We start from the raw sequence: 27582 nt of genomic DNA, 5'->3' as shown, positions 1-27582 counted from the left end.
CTATACTACATCATCTTCTTGCTGGCAGTTTGAACAATAATACCTTAGTTTCCATGGAGCTACTCTGGTCTTTATGAACCTATTGTGGGTTAGAGCTGTACTGTAGATTTAAATAAAATGACTGTTGAAATTAATGGAGAGCAGAAAAGGCTGTGTAAAAAGATACTGGAGAAGAAAAATATTAAACAAAGAATATTTAGCATTTAACATCTTCCAGGTAAAGACTTACACAGTCATCAAGCTACAAATACATCTGTCTTGCCAAATTGATGAATATATCTTTTCTCTTTGCAAATGAAGCCTGCTACAGTACAGCTTTGTTTATTTTTAGGAATATCGTATATATGTTAAAGTTTAAATTTAAAGGAAGAAGAAGAGGAGAGTAGGACAAGTTTATATCCAAAATGTACCTCAAAATAACCCTGTAAATTAATTGTGATTTGGAGGTTTAAGAAGAATGGAACAAATAATAGAACACACATATAAAGGACAGGGAGAAATTTTCAAGTGATTCAGTACCTTTCCCTATTCTGAAGTTTGCCCACCCACTCCCACATAGCTCCTCCTGTGGTGCAGGACATTTTAATGCAATGTAGGAGGTTAGCACACAAATTCCTACTGACTGCATTTGTGCAAAACTTCCCACACGCCTTTTGAAATAGCATCCCTTATTTAGTTCGAAAAGTTAATGAGTTTAATAGCTGTGTCCCAAACTGCAAAAGCAGTGGGTTGAAAATTACCCGTTACATCCACTTGGAATTATTTGGCACTTCATAATTTAATGTCCTTTTGACTTTGTTACTGACACAAATTTCTGCAGCAACTCTGAGCAGACAGTTCCATGGAGGAAGGTGCTGCAACAAGGACCTTGTAGCAAATGAGTCCATTGGGACTAATTGTGGACTCAAATGTCCACTGAGATTAGTTGTGCCCTGTGTTGGATTAACTGAATGCATTGATTAGATGAACAGGCTTAGGGGGAAAACGGGTTTTTTATGCAACTACCTCATAACAGTAATACAGTAAAGATTTCATAAGACAACATCAAGGAAGTAATTTAACAGCTTGTCAGCACAACTTAAAGTGAGAAGTCTTACTAACTTTCAATAACATTTATGTCTTGGACTGCTTCAGTCACTTTTCTGTATTACAGGAAGGTAACTTACTCTCCTGCCCTTTGCTGAAGTCACATGCAGCTTTTGGGACTATTTTTGATAGTTTCCTGCTTCACAGTTGGAGTTCAAACTGGTTAGCGTAAAGCAGATAATGATAAGGAACATCGGGTCAAGTTTAAACCCTACATCTGCTTATGTATCACAACTTGAACGATTTCAACAACTAGAACACAGCCTCTCTTGTTTTTACCTGGGCTTCTCACTGTAGAGAGAGAAAAAAAAGGGGGGAAAAAGAACAAAAGACAATAAATTGTTTCTTCCTTCACTGATTGACACTTTCAGAAAGAAAAGAAGACTGATCGATTTGATAAAAAGCTAGAAAGACAAGAAAATGGCAAAACTGATCATAAGCTCTTCATGGAGCTAGTTAAGAGTCTGGATGAGTAGTAAAAACTAAGTGGGAAAAAAAAAGGCACCACAATATCTTGAAGATTACTTGCTCTTATGCCATAGCTGTTAAGAGAAACTTCTCTCAATGCATTACTTAAGTAGCAATGATTAAATGCCAAGACACTTACAAGAATTGACAACAATGCTATTCTGGAAGAAGCTGAAGTAGTAACATGCATCTCATCAAATAGCAAGGGGCACTTGGGATAGTATTTAGCAGTTGCATGGCATTAGTATCCAGCTAATGATTTGTAAAAGCCTTAGTAGGAAACAAGAGTGTCCAAGATGTTTATCCATTAGTGAATTTTAAAAGGAAAAGCAATAGGAGAGCAGTTTATAAAATTATACTTGAGCTTTATTCTTGCAGTTTAAGAGAAGCTCTTGTATCAACAGAACATCAGCTCCAATGCTGTTAATTCTTTCAAACCACCATTTAACCATTCAGCAGTCCAACATCATTCTTCGCTGGCCAAGACTCTTGAGACCAGAGAGCCTGAAATCACCATTTGCTGGGCAGATTTTGATACAGACCAGTCAGATTCCCATAACTGCAGTCAAGGTGGCTACTAGTTTTTTTCCTGGTAAGAATTTTCCTTCTGCTTTGATAAAGTAGATGTTAAAAGCAAATGAAAATTCATTATAACACAACAGACATATCTACCAACCTAGTCTCGCACTTCTTCCTGCTACCTAACATTGAAATAACATTTAATTTCTTTCTCTCCTGACTTCCTGACACCTTTAAGATCGTATCTAAATTCTGTTTTGTGCTGGCATTCCTGCAGACATAGGTTTCTTAAGTTTCACTTGTTATTGTTGAAACACTTGGTCTCTCTCCAAAATCAAGCCGTGCATTTGATTATTACTAATTTGCTTGTGTGTGTTGGATAGTAAGATTTTTTTTTTAAAGGAAGAAGGTTACAGCTCTGTCATCCTTCTAAAATGAAACAAGCGTAGAACTTGGACAAGTCAGCTCCAAGTTCTTCATACAGAAGTTCTATACTGGGAATATTGCAAATAAAAAATGCATTAGAAAGTTGGATGGAACAATCTACACACAGGTCTGTCAAATACTTCTATCTGAAAAAAAAAAGTAAAGTTCTATGATAAAAATACATTTTCAGAACATTTTGAACTGGGAGATCCCATTATTTCCCTTAGTATCAAAATAGTGTTTTGAAACTGACCTAAATTGTAACAGTGATGAAGCCGATAAAGTAACACTAATGTTCAGATGTTCCACTGAGACAGCACATGAGAATGCTAATGTTCATGCAGTTCTAACTGTAAGCAAAACATCCCCCATAATCAGTTTAAATAGTTGTGAAATTACAGATATTCTGTTTATTTTAAGTACATAATTTGTGCATTATGGAGAGAGGAACTTATTTTTCCCACGTTAGTAGGGGAAAAGATTATATCCTTCTTGTTGAGGACAATAGAGTTATAACTTCTTGTTGACAAAGCTGTATTTATGTGGGCTTGTCAGACCAGATTATATAATCCCATTCACAACAAAATACTTCCATCCCTCTTCATAGATCTACTAGAATTTGACAAAATAAGCAAAGATAAGATTGTCTTGCGTTATAGTCTGACCTTCGCTGCTGGTTTTTATTGGTTCCAGGAAATTTTTATAGCTGTGGACAAATAAGGTTTCTGTTAATATTTAAGGAAAAATAAAATAAAATGGTCTCTGTAGAGTCATGTTTCTCAAGGAAGTCAAGGTTCTCATCACACTTGTGACTGCATAAACACCAAAGAGAATGTACTTAAGAGCACATATCCTTAATTTCCTACACTTTATCTTCTGCCTGTGTTCTTCCTAAATTATCTGTCTTCTAACAGCCCCAGGCAGAAGTCCTCAAAACTCTGCTCTTGCCATGTTGATAGGTAGAGATCACTGCATGTGCCAGCCCAGTCTCCCTCTTAGTTGCTGATGATGCTGCCCGGCCACCTAGACCCGGTGAGCAGGCAGAGAGCCAAGGTCGCCGGCAGAACTCATAGCCCAGACTTGGTTTCAGACTGCGCCGTCATCTTTGATCTGCTCTGCTTGTATCTCCGTTGAAAAGATACCTGTTAAAAAAGCTTCTGAACACTAGAAGCACATAGGCCAATGCTCAGACAAATACTCAAAACAAAGAAACCCTAAATTTAATTGCTTCATGCACTTTAATGCAGAGGAATTTTTGTGACAAACTTTTATCTAGGAAGAAGGCTACTTGTTGAGAGACATGCACAGTAAATCCTTTTAGCCATCCTGGCTTATCTTGCCGTCATCAAATGAAAAGATCACGACAATAAAGTCACTGGAAGAAAAACTGTCTGTTCACTTGGGCTAAGTCTACGTATTTAATATGCCCTGTATTCTACCTTGACGTCTTTTTTCAATGAAGGAAATACCTGCTAGCACAGCCAAGATTCCTAGCTGTACTTCATCAAACCACTTAGACCTCAACTAGAATCCTTCCTTGGTCATCTCAGATACAGTACAATTTAAAAAATAATAGCATAGTGTTGAAACACTTAGCCTTTATTCACAGTATTTTTATGCATCTGAATTTGCCATATGGCTTGATGACTCTCTGATTCACTGCAAAACACTTCACTCGCATAAGGTGGCATTTTTACTTATGTCTGCAGTTAGAGTTTGGTCAATAATTCCCTGCCTTCCCAGAAGCGTTACTAGATGTGAGTCAGTGGTTACAAATTAAATGAAAACACAGGAGCAGTAAGTACATTTGTCCACCTTTCAGCAATGCAGTAGAAAGACAGAACCAGCAGCATCTTTAAATGTATGTTCCAGGTTTGTACATCAGAGTACTATAGACTGTACAGTAAGTGTATTTATAGATGTATAATATTCTGTCTAGGAAAAAAAGGATGCTGTTATAGAAAAAGACCATGTCCAAAGAGGTGTTACTGGGCTGGGAGCTGCACACTGGACATGCCCCTTCCACGGCGCACGCTCGCATGGTCGGGCTCGTGGCAGCAGCCTCCAGAGTGCATGGAGGCCCCTAAAAAGTCATCATGTTTCAATGCGAGGCTACAGAAGAGAGCAGGCAGATATAATTTGTGCCTGAAGTTCTTTTACTCACCGCTTGATTCGAGCTGAAGCTTTATGTTTATGCCTAGATAGGGCAATCCTTGTCTTACTATTCAAGGTACAGCCAGAAGCAGAATGTGCAGAGAGGCAATTGCTCAAGGACAGGAAACATTTTGTGGATACTAAGGTAAGTCTTTATTTCAATGTAATCCTAGACTTCTCAGGTGAAATTAGCACCGGATGCCTTTTTTTTTTTTAGTCTGTAATTATTAGTTACTACTGCCATCTACTGCATTGCTAATGTACACAACAGAAGTATGCATTGCTTAGCATGGAAATTTGCAGGGTTTTCCCAGGCAAAAATCTGAAAAAGCTGTTCAACATAGTTCATTTTTTTCCCCCATGGATCTAGGAAAAAAATCCCTCAAAAGCATGATAAAAATCACCCCAAACTATACAGGTCCCAGTTCTTACTAGGTTTAATGATTACGTATATTTAAATGAACCCACCCATGTAGCAAGATGATAAAATAAAAAGCATTCAGATGTTCTTTTAATATATATTTGAACCAAGAGTCTAAATATTTGCATTGCTGTTTTTCTATCTTTCAGTTGCCAACATTAGGAGAAAAGAAGTATAAGATTCATTATAGAATTAAAAACAAACTCCAGTTAAGTGCTTAAATAAGTCTCGAATCCCTGTAGATGTGAAACACGCAGCCCATATTAATATGCTTTGCTTATCAGTCAGGTTCACAAATCTCTAGCTCATCACTGAAGATAATGTTTCAGCATGGGAGATAAAAGGCTGCACAAACACAACCTCTGCTCTCAGGCAGAAGTTATCACATTACGAAGCCAGCGCAAATCTTGGGATAATGGCAGCAGAACAAACTAGGCATTAATCCTTTTAATTCACTTCCCCAGGAACTGATGCTTTCCTTAAGTGAAGGAAGGGAATTTCTGTAGGACATAAAGCACTTAAGAATTACTTAAATCCTCCAATATCACAGTGGAAATTGGGCAGATTGAAGTAGAAAGACAAAGTACTACATATATTTCATTCAAATATGCTGGATTAAGATGAAGAGGAACCTCCACAGTTGCATCAGGCTAGGGAAGCCCTTCGTTGTCATTGCGCTCACCAAGCTTTCTGTTCATCTCCAGGACACCACACAGGAACACTTGTTAAGACAGTCTTCCCTCTGGTGGCTGTTTTATTAATTGTACTGTGCATTCAGGGGTACAAAATCCAGGGACAAAAAGAGACCCACTTTTCAAAAAGTGTGCTTAAAATCTTATCGCTATATGCCAGAAGTGAAATAAATACTAATTATGATAACAGGAGGCCCTGTGTAAGCACACAGAATTCTTACCCCAAAATGTGCATCTCAGGATGGAGTCTGTGATTACAAAAGTGCTGCTGTTTGAATTCCAAATTTCCCAGATCTTACCACAGAAAGTAGATGTACTCTTTTCAAGTATTTCAGTAAAATTTAACAGTATAGTTAAAGCTTTGAGATCATTCATTACTTTTTCCCCTATTAAAGGGTGTTGCATTTGTAAGCCCTTATAGTTAAAACAGAATTAAAATGAGAAAACCAAAAAGACTTAAAAGCAGCTGATCACCAAGAATATACCATTTGAAATCCACTGTTGGCAGAGTCTACCCAGAAGCTCAGCCACTGCAGAATTTAGAAACAAAGTTAGTAAGCACCTTCCACGTGCTGCATGCATACAGCCAAACCATTAAGGCAAACAAGCTTAACACCAGTATTTATAGTCAGCTACTACACGTGAAATTTCTTCAACGTCTTGGACTCATACTGCATTTTGGTTTTAACCAAAGAATACTGATCCTGCAACTAATCATTTAACTCTCATTTGTGGATATGAATGACTATAAAGTAATCAGTCTTAAATAAAACAGCTATTGAAGCAGAACATGCAATTTATCAAGCAAAAGAAAAAGCCAACACTGTATCTACTCAAGACTATAATCCCATAATTAAAGCACTTCTGATAGCAGCATTAGGCAGCACATAGCAGTAAGTTCGTGGTCTAAAAGATGCCGAGTGCCAACTGCCTCCACTGCTGCTAGACATCAATATTATAAACACACCACAGGTCACCAGTTTGTCAGCTGGCTTGGTGACCCCACTATCAGCCTGTTCCCCCTCTCCTGAGCCTTCAAGCCTCTGCTTCCATGGTCTCATATGCCCACAAAGCCACACGGTCAGCTTGCATGGGTTGGTGGAAGCCAACGGTCTCATGGCAATGGCAGGCACCTACGATATATCCCTCCGAGGGACTAATTTCAAAGCAATTCCCCAACAGAAACCCAGAGCATCCTGAAACACCCACCACCACCACAAGAAAGCAAACAGAAGGAAATTTATAGTCCCACATCTCCATAAAGCCACAAGCAATTAGCATTAAGCTCCAGCTGTGGCTGCCATTTTTTTTTATATATATATCTGAAGAATGCTGGTGTATTTGGAATATGAACTAAAGAACAATTGCTGTGATAAAATGAGTCACCTCAAGAAGGCTGTGCAACAGGTTCACATGTCATCTGTCAAGCGAGACAGCACAAGTTTTTCCACAAGAGACACACAATATTAGATCAACTTTATTATGTTATCAAAGACAATAAAATATCCAAAAAATCTCTTGAACTCATTCATACACAAAAGTGGCATATAAAATGCTCGGTCTCAGATTATGTTCTGTACAAAATACTGTTAAAGTTTAGAGCAGCAAAGTCATAGCCAAACATTCCCTGAATTTAAGAGGGCCTTGAACACTGTGCTCTGAGAACTACCTTAACACTAAACATTCCTTCCTTTGGTCTGCAAGTCCTTTGCAATTATTGCTAGTTATTGAAGCCTTCTGTTTCTAACAGAATCACATAGTGACTCTGACCCTCTTCAGAAGTATTACACTGCCAGCTAAAGCCCCTTCAGCATTCTTTTTACATTTTGTCAAAAATAAACACTTTTGGTCCTCAAGACTATTTTGGTTTCTGAAAACATCCTGGAGAAACAAAACCATGTAAGAGTTCAGGAAAGAGTGTGACATGCTCTGTATGTCTCAGGTACGATGAAGACATGTCAGTGAATTTGAACATTTCATCTGTGAAGCATGGCCAAGCACCGGAGTTACTTCTGCTCAGGGAGTGTCACATTCTCTTTATAGAAGGACCTGTTTCTTCAGGCTTGTCCTTCACTGTCTGCACAAGAGCTCAGAATGCTCAAGTGCATGTGGCTGTAGCAGGGCTATACCTGTAATGCCAAATATTCTTGCTTTCAAATACAGAGAAACAACCTTCAGTGAATAGGGCCTTTCAAAGGGGAGGGAAATGGTTCAGTTTTAGTGACTAGAATGAGTTTCTTGTTGCTACAGGGAGGTTGGTATGAGACTGAAGAACACAGTGGCTAAACATGTAAGGATCTAAACGAGGCTCTGAAACATTTTCCAGCTCAGGTTAAGAGCTGTTAGCCTGTATTCTTATTTCAGCCCTCGATGCCAACACTGGTGGCCTGCAATACAGCTGCTATCTCCACTCATCATAAACTCAATATTAACTTTCTACTTCAGCAAAAAATACAGACTTTGAAAAATTCTATTTTCTGTATTTTTTCCTGCTCTAAAGCAGTAATGTAGCAATTTCTTCAAAAACTGAGTCAGACTCCAGGAAGAGCTTTACCCTTGAGCAGCCTTGGAACAACAAGTCTGAAGCTCATCCAACCAGCAGCCCTGAACCAAACAGAACAGTCAGCTGAAAACTTAGGTGTGTTACTTCATTTCAGCAGTTACCATTTACAAGTAGCTTGGGACAACCCAGTACCAACTCCAAAGAAGTCTGGGCAATTATGGCTGTGGAGCTGCAGTTTCCTGGACATCGAGATAAACATTCTCTTTTAGAAAAGCAGAAAAAAAATGAGTCTTCCTCTTACCAAAAGTAATAAGCAAGGATAATGAAACTACATTAAAAAAAGTTAAAACCTCAGAGTACATTTAGCTTATCTACAACTCTGGTTTAAGGTGCTCTGAATTTACAAATCATTTCTGATTTAAAACTTGAAGCCTTAGACTTATCTTGTGCCAAAGTGTTTGCATTCTGTAGTAACAAGAACTCGAGCGTATTGTCATCGCAACATGTATACACTTAAAGGCAGCATTTTGTGTGTGCTACAAAAATCTTTAAAATTTATCCTTTAGACAGCTTCAATTTCTTACGTAATTCAACATCAATATTTCTGATATTTCTTTTTCATGTTAAAATAAATTTTTGTTGGAGGACCCAGCATTTGTAAAACACTGGCTTTACTGGCTTTTTAGGAAACTAACAGTCTGAGTGACTGATTCTGAAGTAAGCAAAAGGCAATCTTTTAGTGAAATGATTTCTGTAAGATGATTTATGTAATTGAGATTGTAAATACCATGCTCACTTAAGCTGCCCTTTCTCTGGAGTTCAGTTTTAAAATGCTTTTTAAGCTGAGTAAAACAATACTGCAGCAATTCACCAGAGCTGTATCTAAACATTTAGGAACTGCATATCCCAACTTCTTGAGACAATAATAATAAAGTCTGTAATTCACTAATGATCATTTCACCTAGAAATAATGCACTGTATGCAAGGTTTGCCAGTATTTGATTCTATTAGTTTTGACTGAAGTGCTGCTGATTGTTACAAGTGCCTTCTACTGCTTAGACTCCTTCCCCTATGGAGGAGTTAAGCACAAGGTCAGCAGTCTTTACACTATAGATTATAAATCATCAAACTCTAGAATTTGAAGAGCAAACTATTTTTTCTTAAAAAAAGATTCCTAATAATATATATCTCAAATAATTTACACATCTTTCCTCTTTCCCAAAAGCTCTAGCAACTGGAAGACTGGATGTGAAAAAGGTAACACGGTGCCAAATCTTTTGCCTGTGACACTTAGTATATCTGCACGCTTACAAACTAAGCTACGTTTACTCTGCTTTCCAAATTCTTAGGTTTTTTTCTCCCTTGTTTCATGGGCACCTGAAATTGCAATCCTTCCCAGCCCTCCCCCTGCTAAACCTTCAAAGCCCATACAGCAGAAAATCATATAATATGTACAAGGGGTTGCAGAGTTTCCAAATGAAAGGCTGTGTATGAATACTGGATACAACACCAGAGGTACCAAAACATATATTTGACCAAATTTTCATAATGTGAAAATACCACAATTCATAAAGAACACAAGTCTGAGACAAATTATCACTTAGGTCACCAAACAACTTCTTGAACACAGAAGAGGAAAAAAAAAAAAAAAAAAAAAAGACCAAATAAATAATTCAGCTACCTAAATATCAAGGGATCAAAAGGCATTTTCCCTAATTTAAGGAAAGGCATCAAAGGTGAACGAAAATGACTGTCAACACAGGGTGTCACAAATTAAAAAGCAGCTTTTTCACATAGGTGATAGTAGTATCATTGGAAAGCATTTGAATATGCTCATTTCCTGAGAGCTCAAATACCACCACCTCCTGCTTCTGCATGTCCACCCATTTTTGACATTGCAAGGCACTCTGTAAGTTGACTGTACCATCCCCATCACTGTACAGGATCTTGGGCTCTTTATCAGGAAAGCTCTCGTAATGGAAGGAATCGGGTGTTTCTACACCAGTACCATAAAGGCAGTGAAGGCGCACGCCAGGAGGTGTCATCTGGTAGACCAGGGGCTCCGTGTCCTGTCTCATGAGCCAGCCATCCTCAAAGCTGATGTCCCTGTAGAATTTCTGATAATCCCGGAGCGTGTAGTTGGCTGTAGGCGTGCTTACAAAGACCTTATCTGGAGGCCACGTGTAGTTGTAGGGGAGCAACCAGTTTGTGGAAACCGCTGATCTCTGCTGGTCTCGAATCTTGAGCGAGCTGATGACAGGGATTCTGTTGTTGTCACCTTCAGAAAAAAAGGTGGAATTTCACTATATTTCACTTTGTCATACACTCCACAGCAATGAGTGCCATTCACAGTAATAAAATGAATACAAGAGAAAAAACACTCATTCTCTTTGCTTGTAGGCACATTTTGGGAAGACTCTTTTCTTGATTGATTCTGTCTTGGTATTTAACTTTTGTGAACAAACTGCTGTTAATACACAAATTATAAAATGTAGATGAATGAATGACAAATCAAGAACACTGTTGCCTTTCCAAAATGAGCCTTTGTAAAGCACAAAATATTCTCTAGAGTGGCTGAGAAGATTGCTTTTATTAGGCATTATTTATACAATTTGTAAACTTAGTCTAAATGCTTAAGAATGGAAAAATGGAAAAAAATGTATATTTTATAATATTTCTAATCCTAGATATGTCCAATCCTTCAACTGTCTTATCTGATCCACAGTCACTCACAAACCTGTTATATTTCCCCATTTAGACTCAGCACAGAGCTAGTGTTTGACCAAGACACTTTTCAAAAGGCTCCGATTTTTGCACCCATCAAGAAACAAGACAACCCACCACATTTATTGGCAGCTCACACGACTCAATTACTAGCTGTAGGCAGCTTTCTTCAGATTGGAGCCTTCATTCTTTTGCCTTTCTCTACAAAACTAGAAGCTGCCAAATCAGTATCTCTGTTATGTATTAATTAAGAGGAAATTACTTTTTCCGATAAGCAGATGAGAAGTCCAAGACAGATCTGATTTGACTTTTCCAGTGACTATGTGATAAGACCTGCTTTTCATCATCATGATGCTAAAAGAACTGAGGAGTGATGTTAATGTTGTCAGCTGAACCTAGAAACAAGTTTGCCTGTATTAAGTCCAGTTGAGTATAGGATGTATGCCTCTAGGTCAATCACACCATAAAAAGTGCAGTAATGAAACTGAAATCTGTGTTCTTGAGATAGCATTGAGCTTGTATATACAACAAAAATCCATAAGGTGGCAATGTTGGTTCAGCAAAATCCTCAAGTGCTGTCCTCATTGCCATTAAGAGGACTACATAGAAGTGTTCCCAATATGACTTTGGGACTTGATTTAAGAAAGAAAGAAAACTTCTTAAACGGGGGGTGGAGGAACAAGAATTCTGTCTCGTTTGCCACTTTGGTAAGGCAGCTGTGGATTTCACAGAGTTCCTAGCAATTCATGTATTTTACATAGTAATGGGAGCACAGAATTTATTCACAGATGGCCTTTCCCAGAGCAATGCAGCATTTTTCTCAGAAGCAAAACTTCTGCATCCTAATACCTGATAGTTTTATTTTTATATTTGTTTTGACAGACTAATTGCCATTCAAGTGTTAGTGCCTGGTGGTTTTGACTTATTACAGATATTTACAGCACAATATTACTACAAATACATGCCTTCAGATATTATGTTCTGTTTAAGTCTCCTGTGATATACTTAATGCTGCTGTAAAATATGGTGTTTAATACAGCAGTCAATCAGATTAAGAGATATCTCCATTCTAGTAGAAATTTAGCTATCTTTATTATGCATTTGTATAGCTAGCCACTTTGGATGAGGTCCATTATTAATGATAAACAAGCTGTGAAGAATGAAAATTTAACCCAACAGAAATGCCAGGGACTATGGAATGCTGTGCAGTCATGTGGCACTTCACAGAGGCAATTTTAAAATTGCTCATTTCCTGCCATTTCTGTAGCATGTAAACTGGTCAGATGAAGCCTGTGGGAAAAGGGAAATGGATTTTTATAGAGCCTTTACAGATGAATAAAAAAATAAAATTCAATACAAATAACCAATTTAAGTTTTCTAATTAGTAACTCCAAATCGTGCCTTCCTATTCAGATGCAAATGCCTTTGTTAAGCAAAGGATTCTTTCGATCTGTCCTACTTGGCTGGCTCTTGGTTATGCGTTCTGCATTTCGATGAAATCCAATTCTTTTCATGTCAGCTTTGCTTGGGAAGAAAATAATGATATCCAAAGCTAGCAAATTAGAAGCAAATGAAAAAAAAAAAAAAAAAAAAAAAAAAAAGCAGAGGCATTATGTATTAAATAGCAAAGCACAAAATAACTTGCTGCTCTGCCACTCTGCCATGAAATAATCCCAGTACCTCCTAATGTTGTAAGTGAACTTTTTCTATCAGTTGTTAACAATTACTAAATGAAATACATTACGCTTCTTTATTTTAACTGTTAGAGTCAGGTATATCTGATACACTAAGCCAAAATCTCAGAGATTCACTTTCCTCGGCTGCCGAGTTCTGACGCCACCAGCACTTAACCACCTTGGCTACAAGTTTCCTTTAATGTTCACCTCAAACTGCCCTGTGTTCTTTAATGAAAGGGAACTGGTGAGTGTGCTGGAGTCCGTCAGCTGTGCAACACAGAACTGAGAGCACTCTGACAGCAGAAGTGACAGAAAAGGAAGCCACTAGGCCAAACAGCAGGTGACACCACAAGCTGCTGCAGTGAGGTTGTGAGTCAGAAGAGGGGAGACGGCTCCTGGTTAAGGGATGTAAAAACAGTCCACTCCCATGTGCAGAAAGAATGACAGTCTGGTCACAGGGCTTGAAATGCCAAGTTGCTCTAACTTAGGAAGATATAAATATATGTATTTTTTAATATCTCAAATTCTCGTCTTCCAGTCACAGTTAACAGTCCAGTTATTCTCCTCTACTCCTAAGAGGCTCGAATGCAAATCCGTAGGTTACCTACCTGAAGCCAGGACACGGAGGGTTTTAGCAACTCCTCCCCAGGGAGCACCCAATGACACGTAGTCCTTGATGTACTTGTCTTTCCACTCCTGCGATTGATGGTTGAGGAAGTAGAGGGTGTACATATTCCCCATGCTGTGGGCAATTAAGACAATAGGACTTCCATACTGTTCATACATTGATTCTATCATCTTGCGAAGGGCCACAAAATAGTGTCCATTCTCATCTAAAATAAACACATAGAGTTTTCAAAACCTTATCAAAGGCATTATTTGCTTTCTCTTTTTCAAAAAAAACTATTCAATGCAAACAGGCTTATATCAGGCAACACATTCCAAACTTTTTCCTATTCCTCTTAAACTTACATAAGCATAGGTACAAACATTACTCCAATTCTTCACATCTTAAATATGAATTTTAAGACTCTGCCCCCCCATCCCCAAAGGAAGGAAAAAAAAAAAAAAAAAAAAGCAAATTACTTGGTGCTTTTCGCCAGTCATAAGGTGCTCCTCTTACATCTTCATCCCGCTTGTAGCCCCAGTCTACTAAACTCTGCACCAGCATGTAGAAGTAACTGCCTGGAGACATCAGATGGGAGAGAAACAGAGGAAGTAAAAAGATTAGCATGAGAGGCGTCCATCAGACAGGCTAATGATGGCAAAACGATTAAGTTCAGGTTGCATTACCTCAATTCCACATATACAGGCATTAAGTGTAATCTAAGAATCTCTGACAATATGGGAAGCTGCACATTAGGCAAAACAAATATGTTTGCTTTTCTCCCAAAGCAAATGGTTACTGTTATTAAAACTTGTTTCAGCTTGGACAATTTATCAAATGACAGCAAATGCAGTATACACAGAAGGGATACATTTTCCTTAGCAAAACTTTGTCTGACTCTTGAACCAAACTAAGCCAAGGAATTCCTCCATAGGAATTCTGGCTTTTGTTCCCTGCCAGTTAACTTGTAGCAGGACACAATAAACGGTAAGCTGGAGTTCACCAGCTTGGAAAAAAAATGCTTGCAGTGTATCCTAGGGCAAAGCTCTGGAAACCACTGCGAAACTATTTCTGTATCCATCATTTAGTGGATCGAAACTTAAGTGAATGACCATAATGTTTTAATGGCAAAGGGAAGTATTTGCAGGCTGATTGCAAGCATTTGTGTTGAGATGCTAGCAATGCATTACAAGGTTTGAAATGTGGGATTCGAGTATCACCACTGTTAAATGCAGTTGGTAGCATTTCGGGAAGACAAAAGATCGAACAAGCCTACTGAATATCTCAGATGTATTTGCATTTTTAATTATGTTGTTAAACATAATAAGGTATCTTTAACAGCACATGATTATTTTTATTTTATTTAACTTTATAGTTGTAGAAGTTATCTAGTTCTAAGATCATGAAGGGCATCATTACTGCATCTTTAGGGATTACTCCCTAGAAAAAGAAAGCCAAAAATCCTTGCAGTGGAAGATGGCCCTAGCTACAGTGAAGCTTGGTGCGCTGCTGTTAAATGGCTTAAGTCCTCATCCACAGTTTACAGCTCCTCACAACAGTCTGCCAGAGTCATCGTTTCCCGAAAGAAGAGTTCTACCAAAAAGACAAAACACACCCTCCATCCCAGCAAAAAACACCCTGCAATCAAACTCAATTAACGTAGAAGTCTTTTAAAGTGCAAATGTAAGCATGTAATTATTCTGACACAGATAAGAGAGGCAGTTACAGATCGTGGCACTGTATCGCCCAAGCCCATTACCTCAGCCTGGAAAGTCCTTACTGGAGACAAAGCCAAAACAACACTTTTAATTTTGTTTCTGATTTTCCAAATATAATGCATCTTTAGTCATTTTTCCATTCTATTTCATTTTTCAAAAGTATTATCAAGAGGCCTACTAAAGTTTTATCCAGAAAACTTCAATTTGGCATAAGACTCAGTAGTAGAAAGTCTTCCTGGGTCAATCTGTCAGGCCAAATGACAAACCAAATTACAGTCTATAACACAAGCACTTATAAGCCAAGTGGAATCATGCGCTATCCTACTTTGAAAGAAATACTGTAGCTGTTCTTCTAACAGATCTGTAATTTGAAATCTAATTTCAGTAGCTTGTTTTAGAAAGACACACAAGAAAAGCCTAAAACAACCAACCATCTAGAGCACAGCCTGTACGTACCAACACTCCTTTTGCTTGGGTCAAGGAATTCCAAGGAAAATGTCTGTCCAAAGCCTGGAACTCTGATATCCACTCCATCTGGTGGCTCTGTAATCTTGCTTGTTCGATTATACACGAGCCTGAGGGGGATAGAGATACAAATCATGACATATCAGCACATGACAGCTCTCAACTAAAACAGGTCTCACATTCTCCAAGTGCACTAACAAGACTCTTGAGAGCTATTACCTGGCAGGGGAGAAAAGAGGCAGACACGACAAGAGTACTCTAGGAGCTAAGTGGTTATAAGGTGCAAACAAGTATTCTAGTTTTATTCTGTCCACACAAAATCTAAGACTTGTTTTCTCTGTAAAAATGAGTATACAGAAGAGTGGCTGGACTTCAGCTTTAAAAAGATAAAACTGCTTTGTGCAGCTTCATACAGTTCTACATCATTTCATTTCAAGTCAAGCATAAAATTGAGAAAACTTGCCAAGAACTCAAGAATGAAGGAGTGGCAGGAGCAGATAAAATAACTGTAAAGTTAGATATCAGTAAAATTCCTCTGAACACTAATGAAGTATTTTTATCTAGCTAGAAAATCACATCTAACGGAGCACTTCATATTTTTTAACTATTAACATTAGGTACCTAAAGAAACCCCACACAGGCATGAAGTGTTTTGTACATATTTTTAAAAACTATTTATGATACAAAGAACCTGGGGGGATTTTTTTGTGTCTTTATAAACACCATATCAGTACAACTGCACTTTCTGGAGTGCCAGCCTCCACCCCAGCTGAAGTGTCACAATCTTTACCGATATTCACACTTCGTGCACCAGAAATCTCCCTTAACCTGTGAGGCAAAGAACAAGACAGAACTAAAGCAGAGGCCCTGCCAAAGATACAAAATAGAAAACACTGCCACCGCAAAAACCTGCAGACCTTCTAGCATCTAATTTAAGACTCTCTGTTTTCCAGTGACTCAAAAATTTCAGAGCTTCAACTACTGCTCATGTTTTTTTCTTAGTTGATTTACTCCATTGAAGACTTTTCTTTAATTGCTCAGCAAAAAGCACTAAGATGCTACTAATGAACTATACAGAGTATATTTACTGTATACATATAATGCTATTAGGAAAAACAGCTATAAAGTATTATCTTTGAGAGAGATTGCCTAGTGTGGAAAAATCAGTAAATCTAAAAGCTTTCATGGAAAAAAAATTAAAAACAACAATAGCCATAATGACACCTCCCTGTGGTGTTCTATTTACATTACAAAATACACTTGGGCCTACATGCTTATCATTACAGGCAGAGATTTTCAGAAAATGTAGCATTACTTAAGAGAAAACTAGGATCAAAAATTACTTGGAAGCAACATGAAGTTCAAAATGGAAATGAGCAACGGTGGTGAAGTTCACTTACGTCCTATTCCCCACTGTGGAAGAACGGCCATTTGTTGGAAAAGCTTGGGTTTGGAGGGAACTGCAACATTTAGGTCAATCTGTACTACTGAGATCTTTATTAAATAAATATATGCTCTAAGTTACATTTAGTACTGCTAAGCAGGCTACCCAAGACCTATAGTGAGCCCTGCTGCTTATCAGTTCTAGCTACAACAATAAAAGTAACATTCAGGTGATTACACGCAGTCCTTGTCTACCAAGATACCCATTACAATTTATGTGCTGATACATACACATTTGCACGGTGTTCGAACATGTTCATGCACTAGCAACACAAAGATGGTCCAGGTATTCAAAATATCAGTTGCTTAGTATAGATGACCAAACTCATAGAAGCCATTAATATTTTAATTTTGCTTTCCTTGGATGTTCAAAGTCATCATTCGGAGAGTCATAAAAAAAAGCCACAGGATTCTGTCTAACCTTAGAGGCAAAAACGGAGTTGTGAGGAGGCACCACTAAACTTTACACACTATAGAAAAGTTATTGTAGTTTTTATTATTGAGGGAGAATTAAAATAAAAAAAAATAGCTCTTAAACTGTGTTTTGTTTTGTTAACATTGCCTCTGCCTCTAAGAGCTCTGTGTGATTTCTCTCATTGTTCTTGAATTGCAAAAAGAAAGTTAAGTTTAAGGTAGCCATTCTGATCTAAGCATCACAGTCTAAGTGCCAGGGCAGTATTTCTGGTCTTACCTGATATTATCAATCCAGCAGTCAATGATGACAGGCAGAAGCAATTCTAAATTCAGCCACAGCGTAAAATAACTGTCTGTCTTCTTCGAGCACAGATAGTGCACTACTGATGGCTTATCTAGTTTGGCTTCTAACTGATTGCCCAAGTCCCCTGGAACTGAAAGAGATTGAAGTAGATATGTATTAACTTGAAATTCATTACGAATTTTTAATTATAGGTTACTCTATAAGTTTAAATATTGTGTAATCCTGTAGCCTCATATCCTGATGGATTTTCAGATGCAATTAGCTGGGGAAGCACCATATAAATAATGCGAGAGCAACATTTCAGTGCCTTTAAAGAGCAGACTGCAGAGGAGCAGGTCACATTGGGTCACAAGCATCAACAACAGATTGGCTCACACCTTATCAGAGTTATCTCTCTTCTAAAGCATAAACTGAATCTTTCCGAATAATGATTTTTTTCTTCAGACGATTGCAAATGAATAGATATGTTTAAAAAGAACAGAAGGACTTATCTACAAACTATGGAGTTTTACACAAAATCTAGCTGGATTGCAGTTATCCAAGTGTAGGTTGGTATCTTGTGCATTCAGGTTGGGGGTAATAACAGTTTTGGTCTTGGCACTCTCCCTGCCCCTGCGTTGCCTAAGTAATACATGGAGTCAAGGGTCTTGTATTTGCACTATTACTAAGGGTATATGCTTGTTGCTACTATTCCTTCCATGGAACTTCATTGTCATTTATTTATTTTAAAGACAGACTGGAGAACAGGCAGCCTTCCACAGTAGAACTAAAGTGAAGAAATACTCTTATTTTCAGCAATAAGTTTGTAAAAGAGCTCCCTAAGTTTTGCAACATTTAACAGTTTTTTTTCCTCCCACAAACAAGGGAGACAAATCTAACTCTGTAACTGAAAAATCTCTCCATATTAGGAAAAAAAAAAAAAAGCTCATTATCATTAGAAAAAAAAATTAAGTTGGACAGCTTTCAGCTTTTTTCACCTCAGCTTTTTTGCATGTGTACAACTGCACCGTCTGTATGTCAAAACTTTAATCTTCAAGTTTTTAGCTATAGGCCTGATCTCAGTTTGGTGAACACTCGAGAATACTTCTCACTGAAAATATAGTACAAGTTAACTTCATTCATTGCCAAGTTTACTTCAGATCATATCTCCAGCTGAATATTTTTTTCCTTTTGCTTTTAAACACTAGCTCCAACACAAGTAGTGAGCCCGCTTGTATATACAAGCCAGCTTGCTCCCAAATCTGGGCAATATTAAAAAATAATAATAATAAAATCTTTCTGCTGCGTTCAAGGATGTCACCACATACAGTCAGTAAAGCAAGCTCTGTGCTCCAATTAATTAAGAAGCAGAAAAGCAAAGAAGTCTCTCCAGCGCTGCCTGAGCCAAAGGCTTCAGGTGCACGGCAGCACCCAAGGCTCACAAACAGAACGAAGTTAGTTACAGATGCAGGTTAGTTACAAAACACCAGTCCTACCAGCATGAACCATTTTTTGCCCTACAATTTCCTGTTTGCAGTTTTTGTTTTGTTTTTGCTTTGAGCATTCTTCAACTTTGATATAAGATAACCTCTAGTGACGGCTAAGATACTGCCCTCAGCAAAACTATATCCCACTCATGCAATTCTCATTCTATTTTCTTATGCAGTGCTTAGAGAGTGATTTATACTTCAGTATGTAATTTTTCATTTCATTTTCAGTAACATTTTTCATTTAATCTCAATCAGCTTCCACTTTACAGAGACTTAAGCCATTTCTGACATGTAAACATGTACTGTTCTTTCTCCAGATGTGTTTCTTCACCACAAAAATCTTAGGATATAACCCCTGAGAAAAAAACACCTGAAGGATTGCTGAGAAAAGAACTTCATAAGCTTGTTTTGCAAATTGAAGGGCGGGATGAGAAATGAAGAATGGAGAAGAAAAGAGAGAACAGTAGGTAAGTCTGCTTCACAATACTCAGTATTCCTTTCTTAAAGCCATTGCAGTCTCTTACTGGAACAGCTAACTTAACTGGAAAGCCACATATGTTTTCACAGAAGCATTTATGGCAGAACTGAAGAAAGACACAACTTTAGAGCAAATAGAGCCTGGGACAGTTAGTCTTTTACACCCTCCCTTCATCATAATTGCCCCACCACAGAGGGTGATATCCCAGGATTTCTTTATTGACTACCCCTACTTTCTCATTATATTACAGAAATAAAAACACTAAAAGCCTAAGTAAAACATTTAAAGACCCAGTAGCTCCAAACAGTTTATTTTAGGTCATATTTCAAGGTCTCTGACGTCCTGGAAAGCATAGTAAGGGAGATTATGGTATTGCATCATGCACTGGAAAAAGTTTACTGGAGTTCAGTCTTGGAACCTCGCAAAGTGCTGTTCAGTTACTGCTTATAGAAGTGTAAAGCAACAGCTTGTTTAACAACCTCATACCTCTTCTGGCTGCTCTATCAGAGCTCTCCATTATAAAAAGAACGGAATGTAATTCTATTTATATCACTCATGGCTGGCCAGTTTCGGTAGCAGACCTGCTAAGGACAAAACAAGCTGATTTTGTCTTCCACCCCAATGCAAACCAAAGTAGCCAAGTGACTCAAAGGAAAAAAAAATTACATTTATTGACAAAAGTACTGAAACCAGTAAATCATACAAACTTTCAGTTGGAATTACCAGAATAATCTTACAAACTACAAGTTTAATTTAGTGAAAATATTTCAAACTCATTTTTTGAGGGAAAAAGGCTGTGTTCCTGTGTCAAATTCAGAGCAAAGGCATACTGATTTTTCAAGGAGTGATAAAGAACAAATTGGTTAATTAAAATAAAGATGAGTAAGTGGTAATTTCATAAAATTCTAAGCAAAAGCTAAGGGACAACTTCCACCTCTCCAAGATACAACACAGCTGTTTAAAAATAGACTCTTATGTGCAGGTGTAATCCCTGTTTGTTTATAAAGCAAGAATTAAGATGATCTGCAGGTTTACTGAGCCATCTAAAACATTTTTATATCACAGAAACTCCAGAGCGCATATTATATTTGCAAAAGTATATTCTGCAAACTGAATAAGGGTCATGATGAACTATGAGCAAAATGTGTAAAATTAAATTTCTCAGATTAAGAGTTTAAGATTATGAAAAACAACATGCAGGAATCTTCAATCCTAACCCAACACAATCTAACTGTTAATGATTTACATTTTGGCTGGGAAACTATCTAGCGGGTTTTTGATCAGTAACAGGTTGGAAAAAAAATACTCAGCAAATTGCATTGAATATTAATTCCGCTGGAAAAGAACAATAGCTTCCTGAATTTTCTATGATGGAACTTTAAAGTGACAGAAAAAAATATTTCTATTTGCTCTCAGACTATACATGGAAAACCCTACTAGGTGAAATAACATGCAAGTTAGCTCTTCATTCTGTTAGCTACCAGTATCCAGAGTTTCTAAGCCTTTTTGTTGGAAACATCAGAACAGAGGTTCTGGTTTTTAAAGCCTGCAAACTTACCTTATAAATTCACAAAAAAAAAGGGCAAGTCAACTTTTACAAAATACATCAGCATTCCAAGCAAAGATCTCCAGCAGACCCCAGCCACTAATTTGCCGTTGTGTAATGCACGAACCAACTTCTAAACTGAGACTTTTGGAAAGAGAATGGAGTTTTGTGTGGGGTAGGAAAAAAAGGTGTTCCTGTCAGATTTGATCATTTAATTGGCTTTACAATATTCTTACTTTCCACAGAGACTGTCATTCCAAGCCATTTTGATACATTAATCAGATCCATTTGGTTCTAGTATTTCAATATCTTTCAGTGCTTTTTCATCAACTGGCCTGACAAAACCAGTAGATCTCCTCTTGAGTGCTGCTTTTGTAAGATTTAACTTTAAGCAAAGCACAATTTTACATTTCTTTAGAATGTTTAAAGACACTTCAGATTTTTCCACATGTGAAAATTATAACAACTACCTTTAAAATAGTTTGACGCTCCTGCCCATCATTCTACTACTACAGCCTTTATGACCAACTGACAGTCCCCAGAAGAAAACAATAAGCAATTTGCAGCCTTAAAAGTGACTTCTGCTAATACCTCTCAGGAAATGAAGATCAACAAAAGCAATGAATGGGGGGAATGATCCTTTAAGATTACAACATTTGGAAAAAAGAAGAATAAGAAAATAGTTTCAATGTAATAACTGAAAAAATAAGGGTTTTTTTTTTTTAAAACTACATTTATCTGAAAAGCAGATGGTATACATCAACTATCAATCTCCTTTTTTGTTCTATAAAACAGTCTTCCTTGACAATGAATAAAGTTTTCCAGGAATTCACTTGAAATTCTGGCTACGGAATTCTCTAAGGAGGATGTCTCAAAGCAGCTTATATACTCAGCAACCGCCTGCCACAGAAAAGGCCCGTGTTTAAAATTAGGAACAAGAAAGCAAACAAGATCTCACATGATACTTCTAGATACCTCAGATCACATGAGGCATGAACAGTTAAATCACTGCTGACATCTAGTTAACTGACCATACAAACACAGACCCCTCAATTAGTAGTCAGCAGGAATTCACAGAAAAACCTCTTTTGCATATAAATCAATTATTAACAAACGTCACTTAGGTGTCTTTCTAGAAAACTTTAGCCAAGTACCTAACAAATTGTTTGCAGAAGGTATCAGAACATTGATATAGTAATTGTGTTGAGTCAGCTCTAAAAGGTAAAGAGTTCAGTGAATCCACTGGTGATCTTATAAGGACAGGTTATCAGTACCCCAAATTGATAAGACATCAGGAAATATGTAGTGACTAGAGAAAACGAAGTAGAAAGAACAGCCACAAGGAACTGCCACTGAGGCACTGTAAGACACAAGTGTTTTGAACTTATAATCAAACTGATAAGAGCAGTGCAAGAATATTTTAATCGAGTATGAGCATAAAACTGCTGTCTGGAAGCAATCACACAGCATGAGTTTTTTTTATAGCTACTGTCAGCGGAGGAAAGGTATTCAGGAGATTATGCTGGTTCTTAAAGGTTATTTTCCTCTATGAATATATTATTCTGGCTTAAAAGGAAGCTCTTAAAAGATTTTGTGAGAGGAAAAGCAATGCTGGAGCTTAACTAATACCTCTTCCTCTAAAGCACTTGATATCCAAGAGACAGTACCCAGTAAAATGTAAAAATATTGTTTTGGAGTTGCTCCTTCAAGACTTCAAGCAGGACTTTGGAAGTAGAATTATGACTTTTACCTCATATTTGTTTTACTGTAGTTCCACTACTGCCCTGTAAATACCTTTTGCTGCTTTTCTATTTCAATCTTAGGGAAAATTCTAATTGTAGTACTTTTTTTTTTTTGTGAAAGCAAAGTATTCTATATGTTTATGTGTTACTCCCTTGGTACGTACAAACGTGATCTGCAGACAAAATAGCTCCTGCTACTAAGGCTCTATTTGATGATACAGACCAATTTCAGCAAGTTTCTAATTCACATGGAATGGTGTCACTGTCCCCATTTCTTGGGCCAAATCCTCTATTAAACTAATTCAAGTACAAAATTATTCATTCCTCATTGGGTTAATTTCCTCCAGCTTTAGTGGACCAAAAAAAAAGCTGGCACAAGCAAAGCAGTGAACGCTTACATTGACTTAGCTGTATCACGGAACCACATTTCACTTGGAGCTTGTGAGGGGCTCTACAAACTTGAGATCTGTTGCCACCACAAGAAAAGGAAGAAAGTCTCTCTATTTATGGCCAATACTTACAGGGTTGCATTCAGGCAGCTCATCTGTTCTCTGATTTGAGAGGTTCCTAAAGGAATATTTTTGTTAGTACCTGGGGAACAGGACAAAATTATCCGTCTCTAAGCAAGGCCCTATATTTGCAAACCAGTGCTCCATTTCCTCCCATTACATAGGTAAGCACAGGTTGCAACTGCAAGTGAGGTCATTACAAGAAAGGTTTGCAAACAAGTTACTCCAGGCCTTGTGACTATCATGGTATAAGACATTTCTTAAGTGATCATTATGTGGACAACATTCCTTCCTTCTTCATTCGCTCAGACTACCAACTTGCATAAGGTAAAATACGAAACTCCAAAATAGAAAGAAGTTACAACATCTACACTAGCCATGAAAGCACAGTTACTACAGAAAAGAACTTATTTAAAATTGGATATACAATGAAAATGAGGGCTGAGGTACCAGGCTGATAAAACAAGAGCATCAGCTCTATATCCTCATTTTGCCTGGATCTTGGGCTTGTTATAACCCATATAACCCTCCCAACCTCTGTCTGCATTTGTGATTCCAGCACAGCACCTGTTTTTCTTCCCTCTCCCAAGCACCCTCTATGTTAAGCCAAAACTTATACCCTAAATGATACCTCCCTAAATGATTCTTCTAAATGCACTGAAATTTTTCATGCAGGGATTCCTTAAAAACTTCTTTAACATGTCACATATACAAAAAAAGGTGAAAAGGCCTTGAGAAGTTAAGTAGAATTAAGATGAGAACATTTCATACAGCCCCAGTGAGTGACCGACAGTCACCCCTTACTCTCCCTTCCTTTATTTGTTTGACCTTCACTTGCTCTGTCATGTCTAATTGAAGCTAAGCTCCTGGTGCAGGTGTTTTTACAAAGACACAATCACTTCTGGATCTGAAGAACGTGGTATTTTACAACAGTAAGTTACAGCAGAGTGTCTAAGAGCTGGCCAACCTTCTCAAACACACAGAACATAGAACAATCATTTATGAAGGTGGAGGTAAAGATGCAACCTTCACTTTCTGGACAAGTCAGGACTGTGCAGCAGAAGACAACAAATGAAAATTGCAGGAGCTAACAGGACAGCAACATACGCAAGTTATGGGTTGCTGAAAATTCATTTTAATAGTGAAAGATCTGTGGCTATAACCACCGACTGTGCTCAGCCTCACAGCATACACTGAAATGTCTCATAGAAAAATAAGGCATAAATTAACCATGCTTTTTAAATCATCCATAGGGAACATACATGCTCCCTTTATGCTGCTTCAGTTCCTTCATAGCTGGAGTTGAACATTGGACCAGCAGTTAAAGCAGCAGCACCTTTGCAGCAAAGAAGCTTGTGCTGGACTCAGCACCAACCACTTCTTGGTGAAACCTGCTGTTACGGGGAGATGGAATAAAAACAGTCTGCTAACCCACAGAGGCTGAACTGACAACCATACATCTTAGTTGCGCTGCACGTCCAGCCCTTTATGACCTTCTTTGGCAGTTTCTTTTGCCAAATTCACATCCTCTCAGATGTTTAGATCGTATATCTGTTAAGAACAGTGAACTTGTACACTGTGGCCTGGCGGATACACAGTCTCTTTAAAGTCTCTTGTTTAAAGTTTGCCCTATTCTGTCAGGAGCTTCTAATAGAAGTAATTAATAAGGCCAGCAGCAGAGTCCAAACTATTATATCTGAATGGAGCTTAATCTGAACAGCCTGCTGGTTATTCCTTCGCTAGCATCCCTCCCTTCTTTTAAAAAGAAAATCCTCACCCTTTCTCCCCTTGGCATCAACATTATTTGCACAGCAAGAGCACATAACATACTGGAAAGAGTCACAGGATCATCAGCACTACCACTAAATGCATTTGATAAACACAGTAGAAATGGTTCAGAATTACTATTTCTGTAAGCAAGTTATGCAAACAACGCGTATTCACTTTCTTCTTTCTTACCAACAAACACAAAAAGCATGTAAATTTTTAACTGGTGTGCATTGCACACGTTTGCCGTAAGTTATTGTACATTGACAAGTGAACGCGGCTCGCTGCACACCTGCGCTTTGCGGCAGTTTAGCTAACGCAAAACCGCATCCTTCGCCTTTCGCACCCGCTCCCACCCGGCCCGGGACACGCGGGGACGCGGCTCCCAGCGGCCGCTGCTCGGTGTCCCCCGCCGGGGGCTCTTACCCAGCACGACGGGCGGCGCCGCGGGCCGGCCGCGGGGCAGGCAGCCGCAGGGCGCCAGCAGCAGCAGCGCGAGCAGCAGGCGGCCGAGCAGGGCGCTCGGCGCCGGGCGCGGGGCTCGCCTCGCGCCGGCTGGCGGCACCATGGCCCGCGCAGGAGCCGCCGAGGCGCCCGCGCAGGAGCCGCCGCTCTGGGCGCCGCCACCCGCGCCGGCCCGGCCACAAAAGCGCCGCCTCGGCGCGGCCCGCCCCGCCGCGGCCCGGCCCGCCCAGGCGCGCTCAGTCGCAGGCCGAGCGGCCGCGCGCGCTGAGGGGCGGCCGTTAACGGCCGTCTCGCCTCGCGCCCTGCGAGGCCTCCGGCTGAAAACGCAACGCCAAGTTCCGGGCACCCCAATTAAAGGGCTTTCCAAGCAGTGCCTCGCTAATCTGGGCACTAATTACTACATGGTATCATCGAGGGTGGCGTTTGGCAATCGTTAGAAAAGAAACCATTAGACCTTCATATACAGAGCAGGAACAGGCTTGTAATTACAGGCTCTTAAAAGCAGAGGGACAGCAGCAATCCTGATTTGGCAATAGCAGTTGGCAGAGGTTGCTGCTCAGCATGGAGCGCACGTCCTTTGGTAGGTGTGTGGCTCCGAAGGGTACACACACCTGCAGAAGCAGCGAAGTGAGCAGAGCAGCGCTTGGCACCGCTGCAGAGTGGGGGACGACTAGAAGCAGAAGAACACTTCTCACCCAGCCAGCTACCTACGCTTTAGGGTATAAAACTGAGCATGTTCTTGCACCTCAGCAAATTCAGGTGTGAGCAACATCTGTCTTTCATGCAGAAACACGTATCAACATGTTCTGTGCAGGAAGGCAGGGACTGGAAAAATAGACACAGAGCTTCTTGACAAGACTTCAGAAAGTGTAACGGACCTGGCGTGGAAGGAAGAAGACATGTCCTTCCTCCTCCTGAAATAGGACAGCAACGTAACAAGTCTCTCAAGAAGTCTAAGCCTACACCCAGAATTGCCTTTGTTGAGACAGTTGCCCCGCCTCTTATATTTACAGTAAGTGGAAAGGTGACAACATGTCACAACCCTAAAGACAAGTGCTTAGTCACTACATGAGTGCTAACTTTAAATTACCTTCTATTAAAACTACAGGGTGTGCAAGTATGACTGACTGCTAAACTGGCAACATTGGTCCTGGTGTAGAAATTAAATGATCTAAAATAGAGGGAAAGACATTATGAAAGGGGAAGACAGTAATTAAAGAAAAACAATTTCAGTCATTCACACTCATTCTCTCATACTCCTGTACTCAAAAGCGCCAAATGCATATGTCCAAGCAGGCCAGAATCACTTGCATTGCAACATGAGGTAAGGAGATGCCAGCTGTCAAGTGGCATTTTGTCACCTGACAAAATGGATTTGGGATTGACTTTTATACCACTTAGGAGTACAGTAGTTCAGTGATTTTTTTTTCCTCAATCTTATTTAATTCACCCTCTGTAAATTTTAGGCAAGCTCACTGACTACTTTGTACCTTCCTTTGAAAGTATTTTTGCAAATACAGCCTTTCTTCCTGCAGAGCCAACAAAAAGAGCAGCAGCACATGCAATTTACAGTAACCCTTTCCCTTTTTCCTGTTATCAGAGGGCAGTGCATATGCTGAGCAGTCATTTCTGCAATAGGCACATCAGAGCATGGGCCTTTGGTCATAGTATAAACACCACATTCCTTGGTGGTTACCAGTTTGATTGCTGGATTGATTGTCTTTGGTTATCAGATGCATGCCATTTTCATAATACTTGCTCTATTGCTGCTTCTCGTGATACTACACACAGGCATTTCTTCACTTAATTCAGACCTATCCTAATATTTCTGTTACCAAATCGCTGCTTAAGATGCCAATAAGTATAGTGTTATAAAAGCTACATACTACATGAAGCTTTTTTCACATGTTTCATATTAAAACCTGTTTGAAATGAGAAGGGAAGTTGGTATAGTCGAAGCTCACAGCTGCCCATTTTTTACTTGTG

General features: G+C 38.9%; 1 protein-coding gene across 2 annotated transcripts; it reads right to left on the bottom strand.

Annotated features, from left to right (window-relative positions):
- Positions 1-9760: 9760 nt before the first annotated feature.
- PLA2G15 (phospholipase A2 group XV) lies at positions 9761-25699 on the bottom strand. 2 transcript variants are annotated; one of them, XM_010221692.2, is made up of 6 exons: positions 25558-25699; positions 17594-17750; positions 15451-15569; positions 13756-13854; positions 13278-13502; positions 9761-10547 (listed from the first exon to the last, which is right to left on the bottom strand). In XM_010221692.2, exons 1-6 carry the CDS (start codon positions 25697-25699, stop codon positions 10036-10038), a joined length of 1254 nt encoding a protein of 417 aa, XP_010219994.2. In that variant the 3' UTR covers positions 9761-10035. The 2 variants fall into 2 exon arrangements, with proteins under 2 accessions (XP_010219994.2, XP_088387033.1); XM_088530907.1 differs by lacking the exon at positions 25558-25699 and adding an exon at positions 23377-23422.
- Between the last annotated feature and the right edge of the window lie 1883 nt (positions 25700-27582).

The sequence above is a fragment of the Tinamus guttatus genome, unplaced genomic scaffold, assembly GCF_059628265.1.
Source record: "Tinamus guttatus ecotype Peru unplaced genomic scaffold, ASM5962826v1 Tinamus_guttatus_pri_ptg000389l, whole genome shotgun sequence".
NCBI classification, from domain to species: Eukaryota; Metazoa; Chordata; class Aves; order Tinamiformes; family Tinamidae; genus Tinamus; species Tinamus guttatus.
This window is presented reverse-complemented; position numbering and strand designations above follow the sequence as displayed.